Source organism: Bombus flavifrons, chromosome 1 (assembly GCF_040668555.2).
Source record: "Bombus flavifrons isolate JBK064 chromosome 1, iyBomFlav1_principal, whole genome shotgun sequence".
Classification (NCBI taxonomy): domain Eukaryota; kingdom Metazoa; phylum Arthropoda; class Insecta; order Hymenoptera; family Apidae; genus Bombus; species Bombus flavifrons.
In genome coordinates, this window is record NC_138442.1 from 18,308,494 (window position 1) to 18,336,484 (window position 27,991).

Genomic DNA, 27,991 nt, shown 5'->3' on the forward strand with positions numbered 1-27,991 from the left:
GGATATGTGGACTTTCTGGAGTTACACTGAACTTTGATGATTTTTGTCACTCCTCTAAACTGAATCGTCGCTACTAAAAAAATATCTTGCACCTGTTAATGGTATTATCATTTTGTAAAGAGTTAATCAAAATTGGTGTTTTTTAATTGAGTAATTTTCGTAAACCGGGGACAGAGCGGGAGAAGGTAAGACTCACTTTTGTAGGGTTCCGCGCCGAAGGGGGCGCTGCGCCACCCTAGATGGTTATAGGGGTCGACACGTCGAGGAGGTTCTAGGATCTCCTCGGACTTGCACAACGGCCCAGGGGATGGCGTTAAGAGGTCTGGTCCCTCCCAATGCCCGAATTAACTTAGGAACGACTCCTCTAGAATGGGAAAAGACGCAGGACTGCTCCGGTAGTAATTCGAAAGAGATCCCGGGGCACCCTTGTAGGCCGTCAGGCGGACCACCGTGAGATTTTAGTCAGTCCGACACTATTCCGCCGCTTCTTAGAAGAGCGGCAGGGTGTTCATGAAGATTTCCCCAAGTATAAAAAAAGAAAAGGTTATGTTATGTACAGATAAATTAAAAAATGTAAGCGTACGTTAGTGTCAAAATTTTTAATCAAACGTTTCGTTTAAAAATGTTAGAAGTATAATCTAGGAAGGGAAATAATCATGATAGAGAATAAATTTTAATACTTGCTCCTTTGAATTAAATAGTATATTTTTGAAACAAATAAATAGCCGTGTTAAATTAAATATATAAAAAGTTTTAAAATTAGGTAAGGGTCTAAAACTATTCGATGTTCATGGTTACGAGAAATTCACAGAATCAGGGAAGTAATTTTTGACGGAGTTAACAAGTGATTTCTGACCAATTCAGCTAGAAGAACTATTGGAAATTAACGTCTAATTAACTTACTTGGTATCTAGTACATGAAATACATGGACTATAATAGTTGCCCAATAAAAGTAGCATTTTATGAAAAATTCTGGAACCTAATGGCAGTTATAATATTTTCGATATTAAAAACAATCGTATATATTTTTATAATTTTGTTAATGTTAATAAATTCTGCTTATAATGCTCTTATTTAGAATTAAAAAAATATTCTTTTAAATTTTATATGTAGGTAATTTAATTTTTAATAACGGTGTTAAGTAAATAATTTTTAAGTGTGTCAATTGTTAAAATTTGTAGTTACTTTTTGTGAAATGAAAATTACTGCCACTAAGATACTGTAGTAAACCCAATTGTAAGAATGATCAATAAAAGAACAAAGACGAAGGAAACAGATACGCTTTAAAGTGTAGTTTATAAATCAGAAGTTTTTCCATACCTTCGTTCTCAAGGTATCGAAACTTTAAACATTAATGATATAGAACGTTCTATAGAACGAGGAAGTTATATTCTCATAATCGTGTAAATAAAAAATTTTGTTCCAGTTCAAGGCACGACGATAAACCAATCTTTCAAAGACTACTAACTTATTCTAAACTAAACTAAGTAATCTGAAATATTATTTAACAATAATTGAATATTTCATAGATACATTTATTATTATCAATGTAGTTAAGTAAATTATACATAGGTAAATAAAAGATAAATATAATAAATTAATTCTGTATTTATAAATATAATAAATTTTCTGTATTTCTTTAACACTATTTTTATATTTTCTGTAATTTAATATCGATGTTTTTGCATTTATATATGTATGTATATTTCAGATACAATGGTTGTGCTTCGCTCTATTCTAATCACAATTAAACGGAAGAAAGGTTCTTGTTTCTCTCTGTTTCATGTAAGCTGTGCTTCTGTATGAATAAATGAGTTTACACAAGAGATCAGTTTTACGAACTTTGTGAAAGAGATCTCAAATCGTCAATGACAGTACTATCAATGCCGCGATTAACCAGTAATCAAGTGTTTTTTATCTAAATAATTATAATGATAATGTAATATATTGTATCTACAGAAATAATTCGATTCATAAAATGAAACAAACAATTGCATTAATTGCATAACTTATCCGTGATGGTCAATTACAGTTACATATTTAATAAAAAATGTTTTATTGTCTGTTAATCGTTTTTTATAGTAATTTTCTTCACTAGAGTGTATTGATAGGTGCAACAACGTTTGCATATGAAGTAGGAAATTGTGTAAATCAGGATTTCTAAAAATATGATTACTTAAACAATATCTTTACATGTCCAATTATTATTTAATATAATGATAGCAAATTTTGGATTGATTTCATCTATCTGTGTTGCGAATTTTGTATTTATAACACATTGGATACATCAATACAAAATGTTCTTCGCGGTGATAACATTAGTGTGAATCAGCGCTCTCTGTTTCTTTTACCAGAAGCTATTAGGACATGTCCAAAGTTGTTTAATAACCTATAGACGGCATGGCAAAGGAAGTACATAAATGTTTGATAAATTATTTCTCACAGTTAGAGAAAGTAGATTGCAAGTGGAATGAATTATCCGAGGAAGCTAAGCGGCCTCTACACGCGTTGAGAAATCAATCAGAGCAACTCCGACTCGTCATAAGGTAACGTTAACTTTCTATTTTTTGTCACGAATTTTATCACTGATTCAGACGTAATGCGCATACAGTAGCTAGAGTAGAAACTCAACACATAATTCCGAGCTACGTCGATATTTCAGAGAAGTAGAAATTTCATTGATCTACCATCAGATGTCGTTCTGTTACAGCAGCGAAGTTGATGATGCAGAACTCTGTAAAGTAGATGAGCTACGCGAAAGATTGATTTTTAAAATTCTTATGGGGATCGACAATGAACTGACATTGCTGTTCAACATTTTAATGCGATTCAATAACATTAATCAAGTAAATAAAATTTTCATTTCTACATTCATATCTTACTTGTTTGTTACACATATAACCTTAATTAATTCTTCTTCTCTTATTGATTACAAAGAATTGAAGGTAGTACACTATAATTTATATAAAAAGATTAATTTTCCCAGAAACTGTTACATAATATCGCATATAAAAATATGTAGAGATAATTATGTCAAAGTAAAAAATTAATTAATCGGTGATGTGATAGAATTATTGAAAATGTTACTTTAGGACTTAAAAAATCGTTTAAACAATCTGGAAGATGCACGAAGCAAGGTTTCGCTAGACGAGGGAACAATGAAGGAATTAATCAATGGAACACCCTATAGACCACGATTAAATTTGCTCTTGGAATGGGCTATTGAGGCTTTCAATTACTACCATGAATTGTATCTTTTAATTGGAAATATTTCTCAGATTTCAATTTTACTGTATCTATGTGTAGATTTTTCTTAATTTATAAGATCTTTAGATATCTTTTGATCAATGGAAATATGAAACAATTCAATTACAAAGATGAAGATACGATTGAAAATTTAACGAAGTCTTTCGTCGAGGACAGGTTTAAAAGGGCGCACATCGAACGTAAGTGCCTGGCTTTAATTAGCATTTTAATTAATTAGCAATTTTGTCGTTAATTTGCATTATTTATTGCAGGTATACTATATTTCACGCAATTCTTAATAAAAGAGTCTTTACGTTAGAAATTTTTTTTTATTGCGTATAACTATTATAAATCTTTATAAGCAAATATTTTTAGAGCCTGCAATATTTTATATATAATTAGAATAAATAAAAATATCTGTATTTATATTATTTCTTCAATGACCTCATCTTCCTGAAATTTAAAAAGTTTCTGCACACAGCAAACCATAAGTATACCGAGTGAATTCGCAAATATGTGTTTTTATATTTGTATACTTCACAAAATCAATATATGAAAACCTAATTCATACAAAATAACGAAAACTAATTGCCTGCGGATTATGAAATCTATAGTGAAATAGATATTACAAGTAGTATAACCTGTTATATAAGTTCACAGTCACAAACTGCACGGCGTGTTCTACTTGTCTGACTCAAAGCAAGTTTATCTACTGAAACGACGAATGTATGTATAAACTTCTTTTATCTGCAGGTGACAGCAATAAAAAGATACCACAACTTTTCTTGCGTGAACTAATGATTCACGATGTCTGATATGTTATTGAAATGAAATTTCAATTAAAACTTCGCTAACTTTTTGTTCTATTTACTATACCAATATGTATGTGAATTTAAATTCATTTCATAAAAAAGGAATTGACATGGAAGGTTTGATATTCCTTTTTGTATTAACAAACATTCTGACATGATACAAGCAAAATTTGATTGTTCCTTGTCCCAACTAGCAAATACAAAGCCGCTTCGCTGTCTATCGGAAGTAAAGCGTGCTGTTTAATCGAAATGAGCGTTAGCTTGAAACAATATTAACGATAATTTCATTACTGTCGCTGAGGTTTACCCTCTTCGCATTACTTATCCATAACACGAGCAACTGGTAATTGGAGGAAACAACCACTTAGCGAAACATAATTCCTTCGCGAGATGAAGTAAAGTCCACAACAGAAAAAATAATAATTACGTAATTCATGACTTTTTTCTGTTAGACATGTCACACTTGGACACTTTCTTCTACATACGTATATATAGAATAGTAGAATTCGTGTTACTTATTATCGATTCAGTTTTTGTAAAGGCCAAATGCTTTTATTTAATCTTTCACCGGAATTTCCAATGTAATTACCTACCCAGATAAAATCCTATGCATTCGATACACCTAATCTGTAAAGTCTATTATAAACTACTCACCTGTTACGAACTTTTCCAACTTAATAAAATTATTATGCGTTTCTAAGTATTTGGAATCCTTTTTAAAAGTTCCTCTTTAAAAAATCCTCTTATTCGTTAATTTTTAATGAAGAATTACTTAAAAGTATAATGCAAGATAATGGAAGATAATGCATTAATTGCAAAATGCATTTATCAAAATCACATATATACATGTCTATACGTGCGGAATTTCATAAGGAAGAATTCCATTTTTCCGTAATATTTCAAACTAAACGATTGTAATATCAGGCATCGTCTCGTGTCGTGTTACGTTTGCGTTTTAGCCCTTTGATCAACGACAAAGACGCGATGACATTGGTTATTCGCCACATTCCTACGATCGGTTTGCCGATCATCGACCAATCTCCTGACAAAAGGGGCTCACGCATATTCCGGTCTGTAGGACACGGACGCATTGGGGCGCCGGCGCTTGCTATTGATTCTGTTGAATATCGTGATTTCAAAAGTTACCATCGTAGTAGAGGGTGCCACAGTAGCTCACTGCTCCTCGAACCATAAGGAGGCCCTCGCGCTTTTCTTTATTTCACCCCAACAGGTTAGTGACGAGCTTGCAATGTTATTTTCTGACTAAATGGCACAATTTTTTTTGTTAATAATTTTGTATGAAGTCGATATAGATCGTATTACGTTGTTGTTACGTGAGATTATTTTGTGAAAACAACAGGGTCGAATCGTATTTATTTCATTTCTTTCTCTCCGGACTTTTGAATGAAAGCACATCAAATTACGTTCGTACGAATAAGTTTCGTTGAATGAATGCAGTTCGAAATATTTGGAAGATATTTCTCAAAGCCGTTTTCAATTGGGAATATTACGTAGGACGAAAAATGTCACTTGACTAGTGCGCTCATGACGTCAATGGGAACGATAGTTATAGTGCATGTTACTCGTGTAAAATTGCCGCCCAACATGTTATCGAAAATATTTTTAAAAAATGATTATATTTCACTTGATTTTTATTAAACAAAAGCGAAGGAAGTTGTATGAGAATTATTCCTCTTAATGTCATTTTCTTTTCCGAGTAAATTTTTATTCATCAAATTAGCGCAAATCGTTCGGTTGGAAAACTGTAATGATATTCGATCGTTGATACGTCACAATCGACATGGAAGTAAACATTTTCAACGGCAAGTGTTCTCGATGTAATCATACTTGCAGAATATTTAGTGACTCGCAATTGACTGTCAAGTTTTCTTGTATATGAGGTCAGGGCCGTGGTAAAGTCGCAAGGCAAACATCTGACCCTCCTAACTAATTGTCCTATCGATGAAAAAAACGACGTGTGCCAGGTTCCTTGAGTAGAATTATTAAGACATTTTCCATCAAGTGCTTTTCTCACAGCGTAGAGAGCGTTCAAATTAGTAAACGGGAAAATCGCGTGCGATCCTTTACACATCACTTGCTCTCCCTTATCTATTGTTTACTTTAAATCCTCACGACTATGTTATAATTTACATGTGATATCTATGTTACATAATCATATGAATTTGCTGAATATTGAGTAATTATTCTTATTTATTGTTTCAATTGTTGGAAAAAATAGACGTTTTTAAAAATGATTAATAAATCAATAAATATGTAAAATCAATGAATATATTTAATGAAAAACTGTAATTGAACATTCAAATAACGTGTTGAATGTTCTAAGCCATATTTTGTTTTTCAACAAATATTTTATTGAAAACTATGATCAATGAACGAGTGAAATAACTAGAGGTTCCAAATGTAATGTGTCGAGTTTATGGAGCGTGTTCTTACAAATGGGACTGTAAAAGGCTGTACTAGTCGTAGTCCTTGCTTGTACTTGTTAACACCATAAAACGGAACCGAGAACCGAGAACTGTGAACGCGTGTGGAACGAAGAGTAATTCAATAATTCTTTCTGAAACGAGCCTAATTTTAATTCCAGAAATGTATTCATTTCCTTCCTTTATGATTTTTTCATAATTAACGTAAAATAAGATGCTGTAATAGAACCTTTCCGACGAACAATATTGGCATTTTATTTCGTTAGTACCGTTGAAACACAGGATATTGAATTTTATGGTATACAAAAATTTTTAAAGAACAAAAGTATTTAATATCTATTAGCTGTCAATTAATTATTAATTGAACTCAATATTAGCGTAATAAAATTAAAAACTACTAAATTAAATAAAAGCTGAATAATTATAGTTTGCATTTATATTTATCTATGTACTAAAATTGAATATCTCAAACACGAATACTTTTAATTTTTACGTTTAATTTTTTCGCCGAAATTTGCATTTATTAAGCGACTAAAATTTACTACGTTTGTATCTACAAATTCATTCATGTTTATGAATACGTAGTAAAAGTTATACTTTTCTGTTTTTCTCTCTCTTTTTCTTCCAACCTTCTATTGCTATTTAAATCTTCGAACCTTTACATCTTTCACATTTGCTGCTCTTTTTCCAAGATTACAGACATTCCTCCATAGGTATAATAGTAATTAATATTTATATGATTATAAAATACAATAGACATTTTAATTTCAACAGGATGGAGTCCATAGGCGCGCGTGGTATTTTTGTTTGATCTTTCGAAGAAAAGAAAATCGTGGTCGCACAATAAACAGAAAGAATGGCAAACACGGCCCACCTCGTCCGGCGGCAAAGTTCGCGCGACTTGAAGCCCCAAAAAAGCGTCGACAAACTCGAAATGAAGGAAATGAGAGGAAGATTAGTGGTGGACAATAGAAAGACTAACACCACTGCCAATTACGGGGCCACGAACGCAGCCTTTGAGGACTCCAGTCCTAACACGAAGGTAATAATGTCAAGCAATAATAATTTGAAAAATATTATAAAAATAATACGTCACGACAGGAGGAACAATTATAAGAAAAATAGAACTTGGAAGTTAAATAAGTAATATAAATTGCTTGTAAATTTAATTACTTGTATTTGTTAATTTATGACTAAAAAATGTTTGTTACGTGTGAATAAACGTACTGTAGAGAACATCTGTTATTAACTGAAATAAGTAATCTGGTTATTATTTGTGATTGCAGAACAACAAAACGGGGAATGAGGGCGGGGGTAGCAAGCTTGGAAGTAATGAAGGAAAACCGATTTTCCGACCAGAAGCGGGGGAAGATGAAAGAGAAAACTGGGATAGTAAGCTTACGTTTCTATTAGCAACCGTGGGGTACGCAGTAGGGCTTGGGAACGTATGGAGATTTCCATATCTCGCGCAAAAAAATGGTGGAGGTGCGTTGATTGTTTTATAATGAAAAAAAAACATATTTTTAAAAATTGGTAGGGCTCTGGAATGATTAATGAGTTATTTTATTATGGAAATTCTAAATATTTAAAATTCACTGTTTTCTCTTTGTTCGAACCATCCAAAACAGGTGCATTCTTAATCCCTTACTTTGTAATGCTGGCAATCGAGGGTATCCCTATATTTTATCTGGAATTGGCAATTGGCCAGAGATTACGAAAGGGTGCTATCGGTGTATGGAATCAGGTGATTGTTGAAAAATGTATAACTTGCATCCGTCAAAATAAACTTACGCTTACGATACATCATACTCTCTAACAGGTTTCTCCATATATGGCTGGTATCGGCGTAAGCAGTGCTGTAGTATCTTTCAACGTCGCTCTGTATTACAATACTATTATCGCCTGGTGCCTCTTTTACTTTGTTCAAGCAAGTATTCATTCATCTTTAAATAGTTGCTCGCTAAAAAATTGCTAATCTATAATTCTTGACACTTCTATAACGGTTGCCAAAAATTCCCAATCAAAGCATAATTTTATTATATCGTTGGGATAACATAAAACATTTGTGAAAAGAAGATTTTATTAATGCATAATTTAGACTAAAATAGAATCACACTGTGATACAACTCGTATGCTAATTTTTTTAGTACTTATATCTAACTATAGCTAATAAATAAATTAACGAATAAATCATCTCCTCTCTAGAGTTTTCAATCACAGCTACCATGGGCAGAGTGTCCTAACGTATATTTCCAAAACGGATCATATGCGCCTGAACCAGAGTGTGTGGTACGATTGATCGAATTAATTAATGCCTCCGTGCTTAATCGGGATAATTGCGCTATAACCAGTGATTGCTTCTCAGGTTAGCAGTCCCACACAGTACTTCTGGTATCGAACGACATTGGCAATCTCCGAAGATATCAATACCCCAGAAATATTTAATTGGAAAATTGCTCTGGCATTGGTGATCGCTTGGATTCTCGTCTATATGTGCATGATCAAGGGAATCGCGTCTTCAGGGAAGGTATTCCTTTAAAGTATTCAAACTTTGACTGCATGATTTTATGTAATTATGTGTAGGATTATATGATCAATTTTTCAAACAATTTTATAAATCGAAATATCTTTTATAGGTCGTGTACGTGACCGCCACATTTCCATATATCGTTTTGATCATATTCTTCTTCCGTGGCGTCACTTTGACGGGGATGTCTGACGGTCTACGTCATCTTTTCACTCCAAAGGTACGATTTTTCAATTTTTATCAATAATAATATTATTAATATGAAAACCACAGGGGGAAAATATGATAATGAGATACATTTTATAGCGGGATTTAACAAAATTTATACCTTCGGACTTAACAAATGGTTCTTTTTCCAATGGTTGTCATATTAAAGTATTTCATTTTAGTCATCAGGTAACATAAAAATTAGAACATCGACAGATATAAATTTATCATGTTAATCTTCATTAGTTCCCATTTAATCTTCATATTATAATATGTATTAGTATTATAGTAGATGAATATTAATTATTATTATTAATTTCAATAATAAAATAATTTGTTTAGTGGTGGAAATTAACTGATCCGGTAGTATGGCTAGAAGCGGGCACTCAGATATTCTTTTCCCTCGGTTTGGCATTTGGTGGTTTAATAGCTTTCTCTTCTTACAATCCCGTGAATAACAATTGCTATCGAGACGCTATCATGGTCAGTTTGACGAATTGTTTCACTTCGATGTTTGCCGGGATTGTTGTGTTTTCTATTATTGGTAATTATTTTTCTACTGATTTTTAAATAATAAATACGAAAAAGGATATATTAAATACATATGTATGTGTATTTGTTGAAATATAGGTTTCAAAGCTACTATGGTTTATGAACATTGTTTAGTGGAAAGGAACATGACGCTCATGAATGTTTTTGGTCAGATAGATAAAATACCGGATGAAATACCAGCAACCGGTACACTTTTGAATATTACTACAGGGAATGGAACGCTGGATAATTTAATCATGCCAGAATTACCCGAATGTGATCTCGAGAAAGAGTTGGATAATGTAAGTTATAATAATGACGATCAGCCTAATTCTACTATTACAGAATTTATCTTCAATTGTTTTAGAAGCTTAATCTTTTTCTAATGATCATTTCAGTCAGCATCTGGCACAGGTTTAGCGTTTATCATCTTCACAGAAGCGATTAATCAATTTCCTGGAGCACAATTCTGGTCCATATTATTCTTCCTTATGTTATTCACATTGGGAATCGACTCTCAATTCGGCACTCTCGAGGGAGTCGTTACAAGTATCGTGGACATGAAATTGTTTCCAAATTTACGAAAAGAAATTCTCACAGGTCAGCGATTATTAAAAAAATAGCTATTCATTAAAATAGTTAAACGCGACTAAAGTTAATCATTTTCAATATAGGAGGTATTTGTTTGGTTTGTTGCACGATTTCAATGGCCTTTGCTCACGGTGCTGGTAGCTACGTGTTCGTATTATTCGATAATTTCAGTGGAAACTTTCCTCTGTTGATTATCGCCTTCTTTGAATGTATCGCGGTGTCATATGTATATGGTTTGAAAAGGTATATAATAGATATAATAGATATAATATAATTATATCTAAAATATAAGTAACGTCTTTCATCGATATTATCTGTAAAATCATTTGGATTGTTGGCGTTATTTCGTTAATAGATTCGCCGATGATATCGAGCTAATGACTGGCAACCGTCCAGGCCTTTATTGGCTAATTTGTTGGAAATATCTCAGTCCGTTAGCTATGTTGAGCATTTTAGTTGCCTCGATCGTGGAAATAATTGTCGATGGAAGTGGTTATCCAGCCTGGGTTGCCAGCAAAGGTATTACGGAGAAACACGAGTGGCCGGTTTGGGCCTTGGTTCTCATCGGTATCCTCATTCTCGCTTCTGTTCTTTGGATTCCCACAGTTGCTATTTGCAGGTGATGTTTTCGTATTTTTTCAACTTTTTTTTTATTATAAACCGCTAACTATAAACTTCGTATTTTTCTATTATTACAAACAAATTACTCGATGATTCTATTTATTAAATTGTGCGATAGAAATTAGTAGATTAATCTAACTATTTCCTTCAACGATACGCGTTTTTTTTTGTTAAAGATTTTTATGGTTAAAGATATTTAGATCATGATAATGGAACAAAATTTCGATTCTCTCCTAAGAACATGCGACCTATAGTCAAAGATTAATTTCACGTTTCAAATATTTCGTAATATCCGGAACCAGTTTATATATGTATTTTAATATTTCATATTCTCACAATTTTTCGTCATTCATTTCTCAATTTAGACTTTTCGGAATACTCATAATCGAGGATAACGAGAAAGCGTGGTTCCCCGCAGCCGATCTGAAAGAATTTCACGGAATCGTACCACACGAAGTTACACCTGCTGAAACTTTGTTATTCTGTATAAGAAGCGATGGCTCAGAGGGTCTTTGTTGCCCAACTGGTGGACCCAGCGATGACGACGAGGATCTCACCTAGGAATGGTTATCCTCGTATATGTTGGATTAACGTGTGTTTAAATGGTTCATAGACAGAGAAACAGCATTTTTTAACTTCATGTCGAGGTTTGCATCGTTGGAAATTAATTTAAGCGTAACCAGGTGTTATGATTACCATTTTTCGTCTCAATTTAAATTTAACACTTGACATCATTTAATTTAATTTCGAGAATATTTAGAAGGGTACATCGTGTCAATTAATCTGGAAATGACGTTTATATAATTCGATTTACATTTACATTGCGGTGTTATGATGAACTTCTTTTAGAAGATATATCATAAAACACGTTTGAATAAGGGAGAAATTCGAAAGTACGAATTTAATATGACGATTAAAGCGCAATTAATTGCTCTTCGTTTTTAGACGTGTCTTTCCGCTGATTCTCGAGTCTCTGAATCATTTAGCGGTACGTGCGAATGTCAATATTAATTGAGAAGGTAAAGTAGAAGCGTTTAACATTTTCAATAAGTAATTTCCAATATGTGGAAGCGAATACAAAACGGATAAGGATAAACATTAATAAGAAACTGCAAGTTCTGTTTTTAATATAAACTTACAGTTTCTTTGATGATGCAGATATACGATACATCTATCGATACGATATACTATCATTAGATCTATTAAATTCCATTATTTAATTCGATTATTATATTCGATATATCAAAAACTTGTAAGAGATAAAATTTTGTTTTTTACACATTGCGCGATAATGAAAAAAAAGGAAAAGAAAAAAGAAAATATATCTATTCATAGTATATACAGCGAATAAGAAATCATTTTAAATTAAATATAACAAAGTATTTCAATCGTCTTCTAGAAAGAAAGAAAGAAAGAAAGAATCCTATCGAATAAAATTTCATAAATTAAACCATATGTTTCGCAATAATTTAAGAGATATATCGTATATCCGGACTATTTAGCAATGTAACGCGTCATTTTAGCATTTACAATATACATTCTTAAAAGACAAGTTGAATCTCTGCGACAGGTTGCAGATCATAATATAACTAGGATAATATTAAAATTAGACTCGAGAGAACTTTTACCGCTTAGCAAATTTTAAATAATGTGAGACCTAAGATTAGAGTAGGAACCGTCCAATGGGCGTAAAGAAGGGGACGTTCCCGAATCGTATTGCTTCTATTCTCGTTTTTGGTGAAGGTATTAAACAGCGCTATTTCGCTGATTGATTCTCCGTTAAGCTCTTACCATTGCGTACTAATATTACATGAAAGTTATATTACGAAGGTAACATCTATATTTCATTGCAAAATTTACGACGAAAGTTCGAAAGTAAGAGAAAAAGCAATCAGATTAAGAATTATATCAAGAAAAAACCTTTCCCAAGGTGTGATCAAGTGTGCTGCATTCGAATAATTAATATTCCATCGTAGCCTTCTTAAACGAATATCAGTTACTTTAACGGTATCTCTACATACATATCTTACGTCTCGAATTTATAAACTTTGTTTCTTAGTATAGCCGAGAAAAGAGAACGAGAATTCGAAGGGCAAGTGAGAATTGATCAGCATGTTTGTTTGGTATATCGCGTTGAAAGTACCCCGATAGGAATAGAAAAGAGAAAAAAGAGGATCGCATATCAAAACGACGTATCAGGCGAGAAAAAATTTCATTGCGATTGTAGCGTATGTTCGTCGATCTTGTCGGCGAACGTTCTAACGTATAAGGACAATAAGAAAATCTTTTAAGACTTGATATTGACGAGGAATCGTACGACAATAATGAGATTCGATTAATCGGAACTTTTAATCGATTAAAAAATTCGATAATAAGATAAACGTATGCACTGCACTTCTTGCACATTCACCGAGGCCTATGAAATCGAGAGCTACTGCATCGGTCGAAGGAATAGAGAATTTCGTTTTCATATATTTTCTTAACGTACTATATACGATGTATTTTATATATGTTACGGTATCGTTTACGTTATTCCAATCGTCTTTGTAACATGCAAATGAGATAGCATACTTTTTAGATCAATTTTACACTTTAAAGGATCTCTTTAAGGCAAAAACCAAAAACGATGCAAATCTATCGTAAACATTAAAATCCAGAAATATTTCCGAAATTGGTATTTTACGAAAAAGATAAACGAATCCATTCCTTCGATAAGAAAATCGTTTATTAACAGAGACTAGAGCAGTAGTGAGATACGCTCTAATCGCGTCTATTTGTACTTCGAATCTCTCTATTTTGTATGCGCGCTTTTGGGTATGGTCTTAACTCTTTTTGACAAATTGTTGATCACGAACTGTCACATGTTTCACTATCATTCTAATGAAACAGCTTGAAACAGAAGAAATTCATTGTAGAAATCGCGCACAGTATCGGAAATAGGTTTGCCATCATCGGTAAAGAGAAGAAACTCGAACCTTTATATTCGATAAACTAATAACCACATATACTTTTGATTTCGAGTTATTAACATTCGCATAGGTCGTTTTTCTCTTGTTTCCTCAGAAAGGTGCTAAACTATGATAATATAAGAGAATTTAATACAAAATGATATATATAAACAAAATCGTTGATAATATTATATTATACTTGTTAAGGTCCTGTTACCGACTTAATAACAGTCCCGAGGATTAATTATGTTGCTCCTGAATCGATTAGTGATTTACTTGTATTCGTATATTATATTATTATTATTCGTATGGAATAGTTCGATTGTAAATAATTGTTGAAGTGTCTTTTAAACTCTAAATGGACAATAACTTGCGGGACAAGGAGCTGCCGCGTGAAACATGATGAATCACCACTGCAATGAATAGTACAAATGTTTCTTTCACTATCATGTGTTTCGTATGCATTGCCTCGAACTATGAAACATATAAATCTCAGACAATAATTCACACGAATTAATTTTATTTCTTCGTATCGTTATTCAAGATCTTGAGCCTGAAAGGGCTGCGTTGGTGTATGCAGTGCGCTAACATCGTTTAATTGTTAATCCGTAATTGTTAATATCTTCGCAAATTATTTGTAAATGCGAAGTGTTACTACCTATCGATATCGATAATAAAAGAAACTTAAGTAAATAACGCAAATACGAAATGCAGTAAGTATTATTTGCCTGAGCAAAACAATACGTAATTAGCAGACAATAATTAAAAGATAAGAATTTAAAGCAAGAAAAAATAAAATACAATTTATTTAGCGCACTTTGTACACTTATACGCCGATTTGAGTAGTTTAAAATCCATTTATAGCATTCAAGGCTAAGTGAAGAACGTTGTTTCATGTCGATGTTCGTGGAGTGCACGAAAAGGGTCAATGAAATGTATCAATAATAATTATGAACTATTATGTGCTTAATCAAGGATAACAAAATGGATTATTAATCTTAATATCTTAATTTTAGATAATTTCGTTTGTCGTTCTCCTACATATCTCATTGTGTTTTCAAAGTGTAAACAAGGAAGTCGTGTCCATCCATACTTAAAATACAATTTAAGCGTGAAAGAAAGGTTGATATATCGGTCAAAGAGACACGAGCGTAAGCTGTGAAGTCAGATTTTGAGGATGATTCGTGTTATATTAAAGTTTTAATGATACATCGTATCAAGTAACCAAAGTCGATGTAGCTTGCGCAATAATAAATAAGATATAAAGATCAGGTACGGACGGTAGCTAATGTTATAATTATATATAAAGAATAATGAGTATATACACACTGATATTACGCATACATAAAACTGTACATATATATATTGTTGTCAGTTGAATGTTAAAATAAATACCGGGCGTAAATGTGGATTTCTTATTATATCGATTTTCTTAACTTTTTAAGAGATAAAATTTAGTTTTAAATTCAGAATAATATATTCATATTAATAATATTAATATATAATGTTATTTTAAAATTTACATAAAATATCATTTAAAATAATATTCGCAAAGTATTATTTTATAATTGATATCAAGATCTTTTCATTTTGATCACTAAAACTAAGGATATAAAGCGTTTCTTCAGTAAATAAAAGTATTCTTCAATCTACCATACAAACAAAATACAAAGAAATTCGTACAAAACGAAAACATTTCGGAAAAAATTCAATGCTGTTGCAATTTCTTTATAAATAAATATTTTTATGTAATTTCTTGGTTATATATCGAACATCTGCCAAAATTCAATCTTTGGAACACGAAATATGTTAAGAATATAGGAAATAGAAATTATTTAAATTCACGCCGCTGACAATAGAATATTATACAGTAAATCATAAAAACTATCATAAAATGCAGAAAATATATATTTACGTACTTTTTATGTCAGTGATCAAATCGCTTCGATGAATCATAGTTTTCAGTTTCCTAAAAATTTTTCTTGGTTTCATTACACTTAAAACAGGCGAAACGAGATGTAAATGCGCTTTAAAGAAATATACACATATATTCCGTTTTAAAGAAATGCGTTACCGGTAAACAAGATACGAAACAAATGAAAAGGTATTTTTGAGTTAGATATATGCAAAGTCTAAGTAAATGATTATGATTGGTTAAAAATGTGCGCGAAAGTATGCCACCTGGTAGTGAAACAGAATAGTAAAAATACGCGCGAAAAAAATTAAAAATTTAACAGTATCTAGTTTGTATTAAGTTGTATTATTTTATTATTTATTTCTCAAGTAGTATATTTCTAATTACAGTTTATAATATTTAATACACATTAGTATGTTTAAAAAATATCCATTTATACTAGAAAAAATGCAGTAGTCATTTTAACACATTATATGTACTATTACAAGGAGAATATTGATGCCCAATAATTACATAAATTAAAACTAATATTTTAGGAATTATCATATTAAATGATCTCTTACTCTGCTATAGCAGAAAATAATTTCAGATACATGCATATGTACTTATTCACATACATTTATCAACAGTTCATCAATAAATTCCATAAATTTGTAGAATACACGTGCTCTTGTAGTTTGCAGTGTTTAAAATTAAAATTATATTTTTCTGCAATTATTGATTTCATTTTATTTTATTCCATTTCATTATTTCTGATTTATGCATTAATTATAACGCAATTATTATAAATTCAATCATTCAATATATGATAAATTCTAACCTTAGTTTTAATTTGTATCTTATATCTATAAATAAACTTATTATTAATTACATGTTTGACATAAATCTTTCATAATGTTTTTTATTTCTCGTTTCCTAAATAAATAGTTGTTTTTGGTAATAAACTTCATATCTGCGTGAGTTTATCAGAAAAAGGTTATGCTAAAAGTTTGTTTCACTCAATTAATTCGTACACGAAATATGAGTATGTTTATTCAATGCCTGAATCCTTTAATTGGGACTGTTAATTGGGAGGAAAAGGATGAAAATTATGATTATCATCAAGAAGTTGCTAGATCAGCGTTTGCTGATATGTTACATGACCATGAAAGAGTTAGTACTATATATTATATAGTTTTAAAATAACTTTTTACTTGTACTGTTTACAAAATATTTTTATAATTACAGAATCAGAAATATTACCTAGCTCTTAAAGCAGCGATTGAGAAAAAACATAAAGATGGAGAAGAAGCTAATGTACTTGATATAGGAACTGGAACTGGTTTATTGTCAATGATGGCTGCAAGATGTGGAGCAGATAGTATAACAGCTTGCGAAGTGAATATTTTCACAAAAATTATTATGCATTGCATTTATAAATTAAAAAGCTTTTATGACCTGGCGGCATTTTTTAGACTTTCATACCAATGGCTAAATGTGCTATAAAAATAATTCAAGAGAATGGTTTTGAAGACAAAATTAAATTAATACACAAACGTTCTACAAGAATGACTATTGGAAAGGATGGTGATATGATAAAAAAAGCAAACATTTTAGTTACTGAAGTATTTGATACCGAACTTATTGGAGAAGGAGCACTTTCTACATTTCGTCATGCTCATGAAAATCTCCTTGAAGTATAATCTCATCTTTAGTTAATACAATTTTGAATAATATCATTTAATATATATGCATTTTTACTTTATTCAAGGAAAACAGTATTGTGATTCCACATAGTGCCACCATTTGGGTACAAGTAGTGGAGAGTCCTACTGTGTGCTCGTGGAATACAGTACATCCCATCCAAAATAAAAGTAAATATTTACTAAATACCCCATGTTCTGTAAAATCTTGTTCTGGAGCAGCTGCAGTACATGATATACAGTTAACACAATTTCCCGATAATGCGTTCAAACCTTTATTACCTCCTCAGCCTATCTTTAGGTAAATATATGTTACATATGTATGTAAATTGTTCAAGATTGAAAAGACCTATTAAAAGGTCGAAGTATAAAATGAATATTTTAGGTTCGATTTATCTGGTAAATCAACTCTATTATATAATGAAAAAAAGTGTTTGCATGTAAAACCAACTACAAGTGGTACTGCACATGCTATTTTTATGTGGTGGGATTTAGTTATGGATGTAAATAATGAGGTATGTAATCATTATTTATTAAAAGATTTTAAACCTGTCACTAAATAGTCTTTATGTAGGTTTTGTTAAGCAGTGCTCCAGTGTGGGAACATCCAGATACAAAAATTTTACAAAATAAAGGTTTCAGTTCGCAAGAAATAGCAGATGCAATACCCTGGAGAGATCACTGGATGCAAGCTATTTACTATTTACCCGTTGAAACCTTAGTTACTGTTAACAAAGAAGTTAGCTTGATTGGATATCATGATGAATATTCATTATGGTTTCAATTAATAAATGAATCAATGTAAGCTGCTTTAACGATCTTATTATTTTGTTTTAGTTGTTTTACTTTTTCATAAGAATAAATACAATCTTGTTTGCAGAAATGAAGCACCAGATTGTGAGAGACCTGTTTGCAGCTGTAATGTACACGTAGCTTATTGTAGAACTCGTATAGGACAATTAAATGATCATATACGAAATGAAAAATATATCAAAGCTCTAGAAAAAGAAGTTACACCTGACACAGTGTGTTTATGTCTTTCAGACGGCTCTCTATTGAGTCTTGCAGCTATTCAATTAGGTGCAAAAAAGATTTTCATCTTAGAGACAAACTTTTTGTCTCGAAAATGTATCGAAATGTTTGTTAAAACGAACGAGCTATCCGAGAGAGTAGAAATTGTTGAATCAGTAAACGATTTGCCTCCTGAAAGTGCAATTAATTTAATTTTTGGTGAACCATATTTTATCACTTCAATCGTACCTTGGGAAAATCTTTACTTTTGGTATCTAGTTTCAAGGTATTCGCCTCAAATACAAAGAATTCCAATCGCAGCAACAATAATGGGCGTTATAGTTGAATTTAAGGATTTGCATAAAATACGAGCACCTCTTGGAGTTTGTGAGGATTTTGACTTATCTATTTTTGACAAACTTATACAAGTAAGTACAGCAACACAGATTATAAAATGATGAAAGTTTAATTTTTATAATATTTAATTGTAATGTTAATTTTAATTATAATGTTTATAGACATCGAGTGACAAAAGTGATAGTTCTGTAGAAGCTCAACCATTATGGGAATATCCTGCCAAAGCATTAAGTTTACCTTTTGTTATTAAAAAATTTGATTTAACGCAAAATGTCAATGAATCTGAGAATGTTAATATTTCAGAAAGTGTACCCATTTTAACGTAAGAGTTTGTGGTATTTTATGTTAATGGTTATTACAAAATCGTGTTTACATTTTTTATATTTTTTGTTAATTTAGAAGTGGAATGTGTAATGGTGTAGCCTTATGGGTTGATTGGCAATTGAATTCCGAAATCACAGTATCATCAGGACCTACTGTAGAAGTACAATTTGGGAAACGAATATCATGGGATCCATTTACAAGACAAGGTGTACACCTATTTAAAGACATAACACAGGTTACACAACAAAGTACTGTTTTATGGTCATTTAGCTTTGTACCACGATACGGAAATATTACATTTGATTTTCGCATCTTGTCAAAAAATATGAAATAATATGATGTAATATTTATAAAAATATACTTTCAAATTAAAAATTTTATTCGTTTGTCTTAATTACCTCTTTGTTTATTTTTTAAATATGCTTATAAAAATTACATATTTATTATAAAATATTTCCTTATAAAAACTATTACATAAAAAATGTTATGTAGATTCTTCTGGCAGTATACGTAATTGCTTAGCTAGTCTTCGTCCTATTAGTTTTGGATAAGCTTTCTGTTTAATTAGAAATTCTTTACTTTGATGAGTTACAGCACCATTTTCTAGTTGAAACCTAAAATTTTCATAATTATATTCTCTTTCTATATAAGATGTAATCTTATATTACTCGAATAGAAATCTTGCCTGCAGAGATAATGTAAAGGTCCAAGCATTTTATTTTTTAATTCTAGATCACCTTCTAAAATGGAAAGAGCAAATGCACCAGTTTCAAGTGTAGACAAACAACCTTCAGTTGGTTGTGTTCTAATAACATATTCACTTGTTGGAATACCAACTAATTTACATGTTCGTAAAACACACAGTGCTGGACTTGAATGATATATTGCCTGTCACAAACAGCTTCTCCTTTATTCATTTTAGTATATAAATTGGCTAAGTTACAAGATACACTACCTTCGCTTGTGGCCAAGTTCCATCCAATAAAATAAGATTATAAGGTTTCTGTTCATTAACTCCAACAGGATTTAATTTATCAAGTGCTATAGCACCCGGAGATGGGTATAATAATATAGTATCTTTGTCATTTAAAATTTCAGTTAAGCCTTCATGTTTTGAAAGTGGAAACTTTTTTCCTCTAAAATAAAAGAATACCATAGCATTATACATAACTACAAATTTTAATATTATACATCAATATTTTAAATAAATCACCTATAAATTACACATTTTCCAGGTTCTAAACCAAGAGCAAGCATAGGCGCAGTTCGTAAGCAACGTTTTGCTTCAGCTGGATGTTGTAAAATTATTATTCTTGATGCAGGACATACAGGATGCTTTGGTAATCCCGGACACCAACATACTGGCACGGGCCTTCTGTATATAACCCATTAATCAATTTTAATGGAATCAAAATGATATGTGAAATACATACAGATATATATAATTGCTTAAACATAACCTAATTTCATATTTATACGAACTTGCATTGCGAACACTTATCTCTTGTCTCTGGAGGATCAGCAAGTATTTCTGATAATTCTTGCCACACAGTTTCTTCATTCATTCTAGTTATGATCTATAAAGATAAAAGAAACGATCAAACAACGTAATAATTGATAGAAGTACATGCATAACGAAAGACAAGATAGTATTGATAGTATAAAAAAAATATATATATATACATATATATATATTAACGTTATTGTTTATAATAACATAATAGTTTCTTTAATATTAAATATCAATAAAACAGCAAATTAAATATATTCTATAATCATATTTCTTTTTACAACAAATAATTTCATATTTTTTTCCTATTGAATAATGAAAGTTTAAATTTCGCGCCTTTGTAGAATCGATAATCGATAGGATAACAAATGATGCGAGAATCGCAAGCAGTTCAGTTTCCGGAAAAGTTTTTTAAGTTTGAAAGTGTCGGTTAAGAGAGTCTTGCATTTTTATTGCTGAAAAATTAAACAAAACGATGAATAAAGCAGTGTAAGTATTTTGTATTCCATGTTTTTATTTCTTTTTAATGGAATTAGTTTCTATTGCGTCCAGTTTTTTGGGCTATAGTCATTAAAGCAATGATATAAGATGCTCTTTAAGAGATTTGATTTGTAAGCAAACTGTACCTTATTTCATAATATTTAATATTTTATTTTATAAATATTTGTGTTTTTTGCGATTATAATCATTCAGAAATATGAATTAAAAAATTTTCTATAAATAACAAGCTAAATTTAATTGAAAATTATATTCTATTCAGTTTAATATTTCATTATTTACATATATTCTAACAAGTACTTCCAAAATTTTTGTTTAGGCCTATCGTTAGCCCAGAAAATCTTTACAATATTTAAACTGACGGTTCATTGCACGGTTTTGGGCGGAAGGAGTCACTAGTTGTACCTTGAAACAGGAATCTTGCTGTTGAAAATTGTGGCGGTAATGGTAAGTATAATACTAATCATTTATACGTATCGACTACGTATTGTTTGTGCATGATTACTAGTTTTACTTAATCCTGCTGCGTTCTTTCAATTATTGTCCATCCAAGCGTATTTCTCTATCGTTAACAAATTCCTTAAACTTGAGGAAAATATGGAATAATTGTTACTGATATACGTGATTTTTTATTTTAATTTTTTGATAGAAAATTTTTTAAAACTGTTTGTTAAAACAAGATTGATATTCAGATATAAAAAGTTTAGGACTGTAGCAGGGTTAATTAATATTTGTAGTTCAATGTAGATAACTAAAAGTCCTAAAGGAAGTTCGAAAAAATTTTAAATAAACTGCAAATACTTCGTAACTCTGTTATTAGCTTGAAAGACGTTATAAACTATATCAAGGTTAATTACACGAAAGTGATTCTCTGTGATTGCTATCTTATTCTACGTTATGTCGATAACGTTGGTAACGACACTAAAATAGTGAAAGCACACGGTTATGGTTTGATTTCTGTCTTCAATTATTTTATTTTTTAATGATTTTTTGTAATAAAGTGTGACAGGAAAACTATCAAATAGGAAATGTTTAAATTCGGATTTTCGGAAAATAAACAGGATGAAGGTACTTTTATATATTTCACTTCCCTATAGCTAATTAAAATTCTCAGCATCGAGAATTATTTTTGAGGTTATACTTGCGTTATACTTCTGTATATATATAATTGTTGAACGCGATCCAAGTTTTCGTTGAATTAGTGTTTGAAGAATAAGTTTACGAAGAAGAAGTGAATAAAGCTATTATTTTAGTGCGAGATGAAGATACTAAAAAATCAACACTCAATTGGATACCTGCCTCAGAGGTGGAGGTATCGGAATCGGAATTGCAAATCGAGAACCGATATAAACCTAATGATTACAGAGAATGTCTGTTTTTTCCGGATTGCAAATTAAAATTAATTCAACCTGAAAGGGCGTTACGCGATTTGCAAAAGTATAATTATACAAATATTCTAGAGGCAGAATCGCAACATTCTGATCTTATTCCCGCTAAATACGAAGGTAGACTATATCTAATTTTTCTTAAAACAATATCATTTATTTTCTAAAAAAGTTTCGTCACCATTAACGACAGTAAAAAATTGTTGAATTGTTCGATTTCTTGTATAAAGGTGGCTTAAAAATCTGGGAGAGCAGTTACGATTTAGGCCAATACTTATTAAAAAATATCGAATTTCAAGATAAATTTGTTTTGGACTTAGGATGTGGTACCGGTATTATTGGTCTAGTTGCTCTTCTTAAAAATTCCATCGTTCATTTTCAAGATTATGTTCGTATTTATCATGATATGTTCATGATGTGACTTATAAAATTGATTTTACGATTAATTACCATTGCAGAATGTAGAGGTAATTAAAACTGTAACGATCCCGAATGTTTTATTGAATCTTGAGGATCGAGATAGCATATTAAATAGGTGTCAATTTTTTTGCGGTGATTGGGAATCGTTCACAAAATTGCGTGATTCTAACAATGGGGATGAATTCGTAGAATACGATCTGATTTTCACAAGTGAAACAATTTATAATCCCGATAATCATAAAAAATTGTACGAAGTTTTCAAACGTAGGCTTAAAGCGAATGGCGTTGGGCAAGTACAATTATTATCTAATCTTGGTTTCGACTTTTATGAGAACACAATATAACATTAGCTCACGTGATGTTCTTAGGTTTATTGCCGGTAAAAGTTATTATTTCGGTGTCGGTGGAGGAATGAGGCAATTTCAGAACCTAATAGAGGAAGATGCTATTTTTGACGTTGAGATAGTGTGGAGAAATAGAGAGGGTATTTTTCTAAACAAGCAACAATTATATATATATATAATTTATTTATATATGTAGTTCATTTATATAGTTTAAAATATATGTAGTTATATTTGTATATTATATATATATATATATATATATATACATTTTTAGGATTACAAAGAGAAATTCTAAAAATTACAAGGAAACAACAATCTTAGGCTGATTCAGAACTTATTATTCTAGAGGCATTATTCTTTTTGTGATTTGTAAAACAAAAAATGTTATTTAATAAAAAATATTCTTTCTTGTATCATCTACGGAGATAATCTTTCATAAACCCATCCGTCATCTCCCCGATGGAGTAATACATTGTCGATTTTTTCGTTTGGCATAGGCCGTCTGAAATGAATTCTATCGTGTAAACGATCGCTTTGACCTTGCCAAAATTCTACGGAATGTGGAATAATGATATACCCTCCCCTAAAAATTAGATTAGATTATTATCGTACATGATGCGTTTTTAATAATTCATCGAATTACCAGCAGTCTGGCCTTTTAACTTCACCCTTTGGGAACTGTGCCAGTAATTCTCTTTCTTTCACAATAAGCGTCTCTCTACTAGCGATCACACTACTTTGTTTACTAGACATTGATCCTATTTGACACGAATATGGTCGTGTTTGGAAATAATGATCCGAGTCTTCTGGAGAAGTTTTTACTGCTCTGCCTTCCATACGCACCTAATAAAAAAATTTGTTCAACATTTTCATTAAACATAATTTCTTACTTTAATGGTATAATAATATGCTAATAATTTGTAAACGTTAATTTAAGATAATATTTTATTTCTTCCTATAGCTAACGTATATTGGTATAACGTCTCTTACGCCTCGTCTCAAAGGTTGCCAATAGAAGTACGCCGCTACATTTGAGTTTTGAGCCTAAAAAAATTGTTAAATATAGTACTTATACATATCGTTACAACCGTTGCAAATTGAAAATATAATGTACTTACTATATCGCGACCTTTTTTACTTTCGTAATTCGTATAAAATTTGAAACCATCGTTACCATAATGTTTTAGTAACACTGGTCGTATGGACGGAATTCCATTTCTGTAAAAAACGATATTGTAGGAAATATCTTATAGTAGGCAATGCCAAGCGATTTATTTAGTATTACTTAGTAGCTGTGGCAAGAAACATGGTGTTTGGCTCCATAATATTCGGGTTCTTGGAGGCTTCCTCGAACCATGCTTTAAATTGACCAATAGGCTCCTTGCTAACAAGTTGTTCCTCCGTAAAAGTTTCGTCTTTGCCTTTGTACCTAATTCGCATATCTACAAGAAGTAAGTAATTAGATATTTAGAAGTTTACCTTCAACTTCGATTTCGATGATTTTTTAATGCGTTGTAAAACTCAACGTTTTAAACTTTTCCTTTTTCCTATATAACTGTAGATTAGCTTTAGTTTCGTTTAGAGATATTCACGAAAGTTATCAGCACTATTATAGTGAATTCTGCCTATAATTATACGTCTGTGGTAGCGTTTGCTTCAGTATTGGTTCTCGGTGGCCTTGTAGTGGACAGGTATAATGATACAATCGAAACCGAACTTTTATGTTTTGTTTAAAGTATATGTAAACGAGAGTCGGGCGAAATGTCTGTAATATTTTATAATTGAGTAAGAAATGTCTGCTATATTTTATAATTCAACTAAAAATGAATAGCATTGATGTATTGCGTTTGGGTTTGGGCTAATATTTTTAATTTGGTTGTCGCAAAGTGAAATAATAAAAATTTATTCTTTTCGTAAAATAATAATATCAATGATAAAATAATATCAGATGTGCATGAGGGTTTTAAATTCACCCGATCTTCGTTTGTAGACATAATTCGTAGAATTCACTATTGTGTCCGACAGATTTTTACCGAAAACTGTCAAAACTACTAAACTTCAAAATACTGATTTCTACAATATATTAAAAAATTATTGAAATCGATGAGCAGGGCATTGTAAATAATTACCAAAAAATGTTTACTTTAAAATCGTGAAAGGCTTTCTCTTAATAGTTACGTAAATGGTGATAAAAAGAAATTCTCTTTTATAATAATAGTAATTACAAAAAATAAATTTATACCTCCGATGTCAACACCGAACTTCGTATCTGCAGTAAGCTTTGAAGATGACATGATGCTGATGCTACTTAGAGACACTTCACACGCCAAGTGTTGCAAAAATGTAAACTTAACAATAACAGATTATGAATAAGTATAACATCGAACAATCTTATCAAACCGTGGAAAATATACATATCAGAGAAGTAACAGAGCTCATATCCATTGTCCTTGTTCTTCCATAGTACAGTGCTGTCCCTAGCGGTCTACTACTGAAGGTCCTATTTATTGGGTTGGCAACTAAGTGATTGCGAATTTTGTCATTAGGTGGTATTGACAACCCAATAGTTTCACCAAAACGAGGTATAATCGCCATTGTTTCACGTTACAAAAACTTTACCATTACAGTTTTACGGAAATTTATACTTTTCTATCTGAGATAGATAAATATGAGAATAACATAACCGCGTTATGTTTTATCGTTTATTCATGCAAAAGTTAGAAGTCTATCACAGTTGACCTTATCGTCTATGGTAAAGAGGTTTTCGATAATCAATATCGATGGTTTTTGTCCGTGATAAAAAAAGGTTTGTGTCGGTAACTGTACAATGGCAGTTCAGAGAACTTGTGCACTTTTAGGATAGAGTGCACTGTATTATTCGGCCATTTACTTTATAGTAAGACGAGTTTCTGTGTGTTGTTATACAGGTAGATACTGTATGCAACACTATAGAATTTTATTAGATGATATATAAAATCATTACTTGTAACAAATATCGTTATTAAAAACACATTTTGTGACCTTTCAAGAACACTATCGTAGACATAATGTGAGGCCAATGCATACAAATGTACGAAGAGAGAAACATAATTAAATGATTATGTCACGATGAAAGTAAAATGACATCAAAATCTAGTTTCATATTTTAAGGATATAGTATATAATTAATAGTTAATTACATATAATAATATATAAAAGTAATAATTTCCATTACATCTCATCACGTTTTTCGTACTACGGTTGTACAATGGGTGGATAAAGGTACATACCTATACTACTAAAAATCACGTAACTAATGATATTTCCATCGAGTATAATACATGATTTGTTGCATATTGGTATTTTTAAATTTTTCAATATATTTTAGGAAACTGATATTTATTATTAATTCATTGATTGTACCAATAACATATTATCCTTGTATGTTTCGTAAAATAGCTTACGTTTTACATTCTTGTAGTTAAAAAATGTTTCACCATTTTCTCTATAGACAAGCAGGTTACTTAGTAGGTTACTAAGTAGGTTACTTAGAATATTTACTGAAAAATTTCCTCATACATTTATTACTAAATTACCAAATTAGCAAAATATCATTGGGAACACCATACGATCCATAGTTTCATTTTTATATGACGCGTAATTTAAATTTTTATATAAGTAGAATCCATAGGAAAGAAACTTTTACATTTCTAATAGGCTAGGATAAAGTATTTGCTCCAAGTTTTTATTAGCAGTCACGAGACACCGCAACGAGACTTAATTAACTTCTTGAAGGTAATAAACTGTTTGAAGCATTGGGATTGTCGACAATACAATTAAAGCATTCGTGGAAGCGGCACCAGTCGATAAATAACTGGGAAAGAAAGAGAGAGAGAGAGAGAGCCCGGTAGGACACGCGAATAGTATCGGAAGGTGAGATCGTGCCGACGACGTCGCAAAAAGCGGATGACGCCGGTATTTTTAATGGAAAGCCGAAGGCAAGTTGAATAGAACAAGCTTTTGGGTAGGGAAGCGACACTCAGTTTCTTTGATCAATAATGAAAGTTCTCTCTGTCTCGGTTTCACGTTCTTCTTCGTTTCACTGTCTTCTTTGGCCCCGAGCTATTGGCCCTCTTTTTCTCTTTCTTCCACCACCGACGTTCTCTATCTTATCTTATACATTTTTAACCCTTATTCCGGCTTCCCCTTCCCCTTCGTGCGAAGGAGGAGGACGAAACGGTGCACGAAAGCTCAAAGCGAAAGCCAAGTTCTAACAAGCCTCGAGCCGAGCACCCAACGCTGCTGGCCCTCTCCCTTAAATAATCCACTCCCCGATCCATTCGTACGAAAGCCTTTTTGTAAAAGCCTGGATAGCCATCATTCAGCGAGGAGAGAGTCTTAAAAAATTTGGGACTTTCGTCGGTCTCTTCGCTCGACAGAATTAAGGATCACGTGCCTGCAGATGGTTGAAATTCGTCGGGAAATATTTCGACATCGGATTAGATGGTCGTCGAGCGTCTTAAGCTGCTTCTTTGATACATAAAATGACATTAGAATATTCATGGAACCGAGGTCGCGGTATTTACTTACATCTTTTTGGGAAGAGAGAAGTCGAACGTGGGAAGTAAAACAGTAGTC

General features: G+C 31.6%; 6 protein-coding genes and 1 long non-coding RNA gene across 9 annotated transcripts in view; 5 read left to right on the forward strand and 2 right to left on the reverse strand.

Annotated features, from left to right (window-relative positions):
* Window positions 1-2,340: 2,340 nt before the first annotated feature.
* LOC138180646 (uncharacterized) lies at window positions 2,341-3,673 on the forward strand. 2 transcript variants are annotated; one of them, XM_069114707.1, is made up of 5 exons: window positions 2,341-2,547; window positions 2,715-2,847; window positions 3,094-3,251; window positions 3,335-3,447; window positions 3,520-3,673. In XM_069114707.1, exons 1-5 carry the CDS (start codon window positions 2,402-2,404, stop codon window positions 3,564-3,566), a joined length of 597 nt encoding a protein of 198 aa, XP_068970808.1. In that variant the 5' UTR covers window positions 2,341-2,401; the 3' UTR covers window positions 3,567-3,673. The 2 variants fall into 2 exon arrangements, with proteins under 2 accessions (XP_068970808.1, XP_068970798.1); XM_069114697.1 differs by having other exon boundaries at window positions 2,342-2,547; window positions 2,712-2,847.
* A 1,536-nt stretch (window positions 3,674-5,209) lies between these two features.
* LOC138180681 (sodium-dependent neutral amino acid transporter B(0)AT3) lies at window positions 5,210-12,315 on the forward strand. The gene is made up of 14 exons (XM_069114750.1): window positions 5,210-5,290; window positions 7,278-7,545; window positions 7,790-7,988; window positions 8,132-8,247; window positions 8,323-8,430; window positions 8,709-8,792; window positions 8,869-9,030; window positions 9,140-9,250; window positions 9,580-9,781; window positions 9,868-10,070; window positions 10,167-10,368; window positions 10,443-10,602; window positions 10,715-10,978; window positions 11,346-12,315. Exons 2-14 carry the CDS (start codon window positions 7,360-7,362, stop codon window positions 11,539-11,541), a joined length of 2,193 nt encoding a protein of 730 aa, XP_068970851.1. The 5' UTR covers window positions 5,210-5,290; window positions 7,278-7,359; the 3' UTR covers window positions 11,542-12,315.
* A 4,289-nt stretch (window positions 12,316-16,604) lies between these two features.
* Art7 (arginine methyltransferase 7) lies at window positions 16,605-19,597 on the forward strand. 2 transcript variants are annotated; one of them, XM_069114728.1, is made up of 10 exons: window positions 16,605-16,995; window positions 17,071-17,220; window positions 17,298-17,519; window positions 17,594-17,826; window positions 17,911-18,040; window positions 18,100-18,326; window positions 18,406-18,605; window positions 18,816-18,964; window positions 19,055-19,215; window positions 19,293-19,597. In XM_069114728.1, the coding sequence occupies exons 1-10, from the start codon at window positions 16,822-16,824 to the stop codon at window positions 19,549-19,551; spliced, it is 1,905 nt and encodes a 634-aa protein (XP_068970829.1). In that variant the 5' UTR covers window positions 16,605-16,821; the 3' UTR covers window positions 19,552-19,597. The 2 variants fall into 2 exon arrangements, with proteins under 2 accessions (XP_068970829.1, XP_068970821.1); XM_069114720.1 differs by having other exon boundaries at window positions 16,607-16,995; window positions 18,406-18,964.
* Dtwd2 (DTW domain containing 2) lies at window positions 19,569-20,884 on the reverse strand. Its single transcript, XM_069114739.1, has 5 exons — window positions 20,700-20,884; window positions 20,431-20,592; window positions 20,173-20,353; window positions 19,903-20,105; window positions 19,569-19,831 (listed from the first exon to the last, which is right to left on the reverse strand). Exons 1-5 carry the CDS (start codon window positions 20,780-20,782, stop codon window positions 19,702-19,704), a joined length of 759 nt encoding a protein of 252 aa, XP_068970840.1. The 5' UTR covers window positions 20,783-20,884; the 3' UTR covers window positions 19,569-19,701.
* A 139-nt stretch (window positions 20,885-21,023) lies between these two features.
* Window positions 21,024-27,991, forward strand: part of LOC138180725 (uncharacterized) — a 102,321-nt gene continuing 95,353 nt past the window's right edge. The window contains exons 1-2 of the long non-coding RNA XR_011173364.1: window positions 21,024-21,216; window positions 21,545-21,672. This is a non-coding gene — a long non-coding RNA (uncharacterized LOC138180725). The remainder of the gene's footprint in view (window positions 21,217-21,544; window positions 21,673-27,991) is intronic.
* Window positions 22,130-24,756, forward strand: LOC138180688 (histidine protein methyltransferase 1 homolog). Its single transcript, XM_069114762.1, has 6 exons — window positions 22,130-22,293; window positions 22,479-22,730; window positions 22,841-22,998; window positions 23,069-23,319; window positions 23,399-23,514; window positions 23,649-24,756. The coding sequence occupies exons 1-6, from the start codon at window positions 22,254-22,256 to the stop codon at window positions 23,693-23,695; spliced, it is 864 nt and encodes a 287-aa protein (XP_068970863.1). The 5' UTR covers window positions 22,130-22,253; the 3' UTR covers window positions 23,696-24,756.
* On the reverse strand, window positions 23,538-25,854 carry LOC138180697 (pyridoxine/pyridoxamine 5'-phosphate oxidase). Its single transcript, XM_069114774.1, has 6 exons — window positions 25,617-25,854; window positions 24,660-24,816; window positions 24,493-24,592; window positions 24,365-24,418; window positions 24,018-24,217; window positions 23,538-23,957 (listed from the first exon to the last, which is right to left on the reverse strand). Exons 1-6 carry the CDS (start codon window positions 25,666-25,668, stop codon window positions 23,792-23,794), a joined length of 729 nt encoding a protein of 242 aa, XP_068970875.1. The 5' UTR covers window positions 25,669-25,854; the 3' UTR covers window positions 23,538-23,791.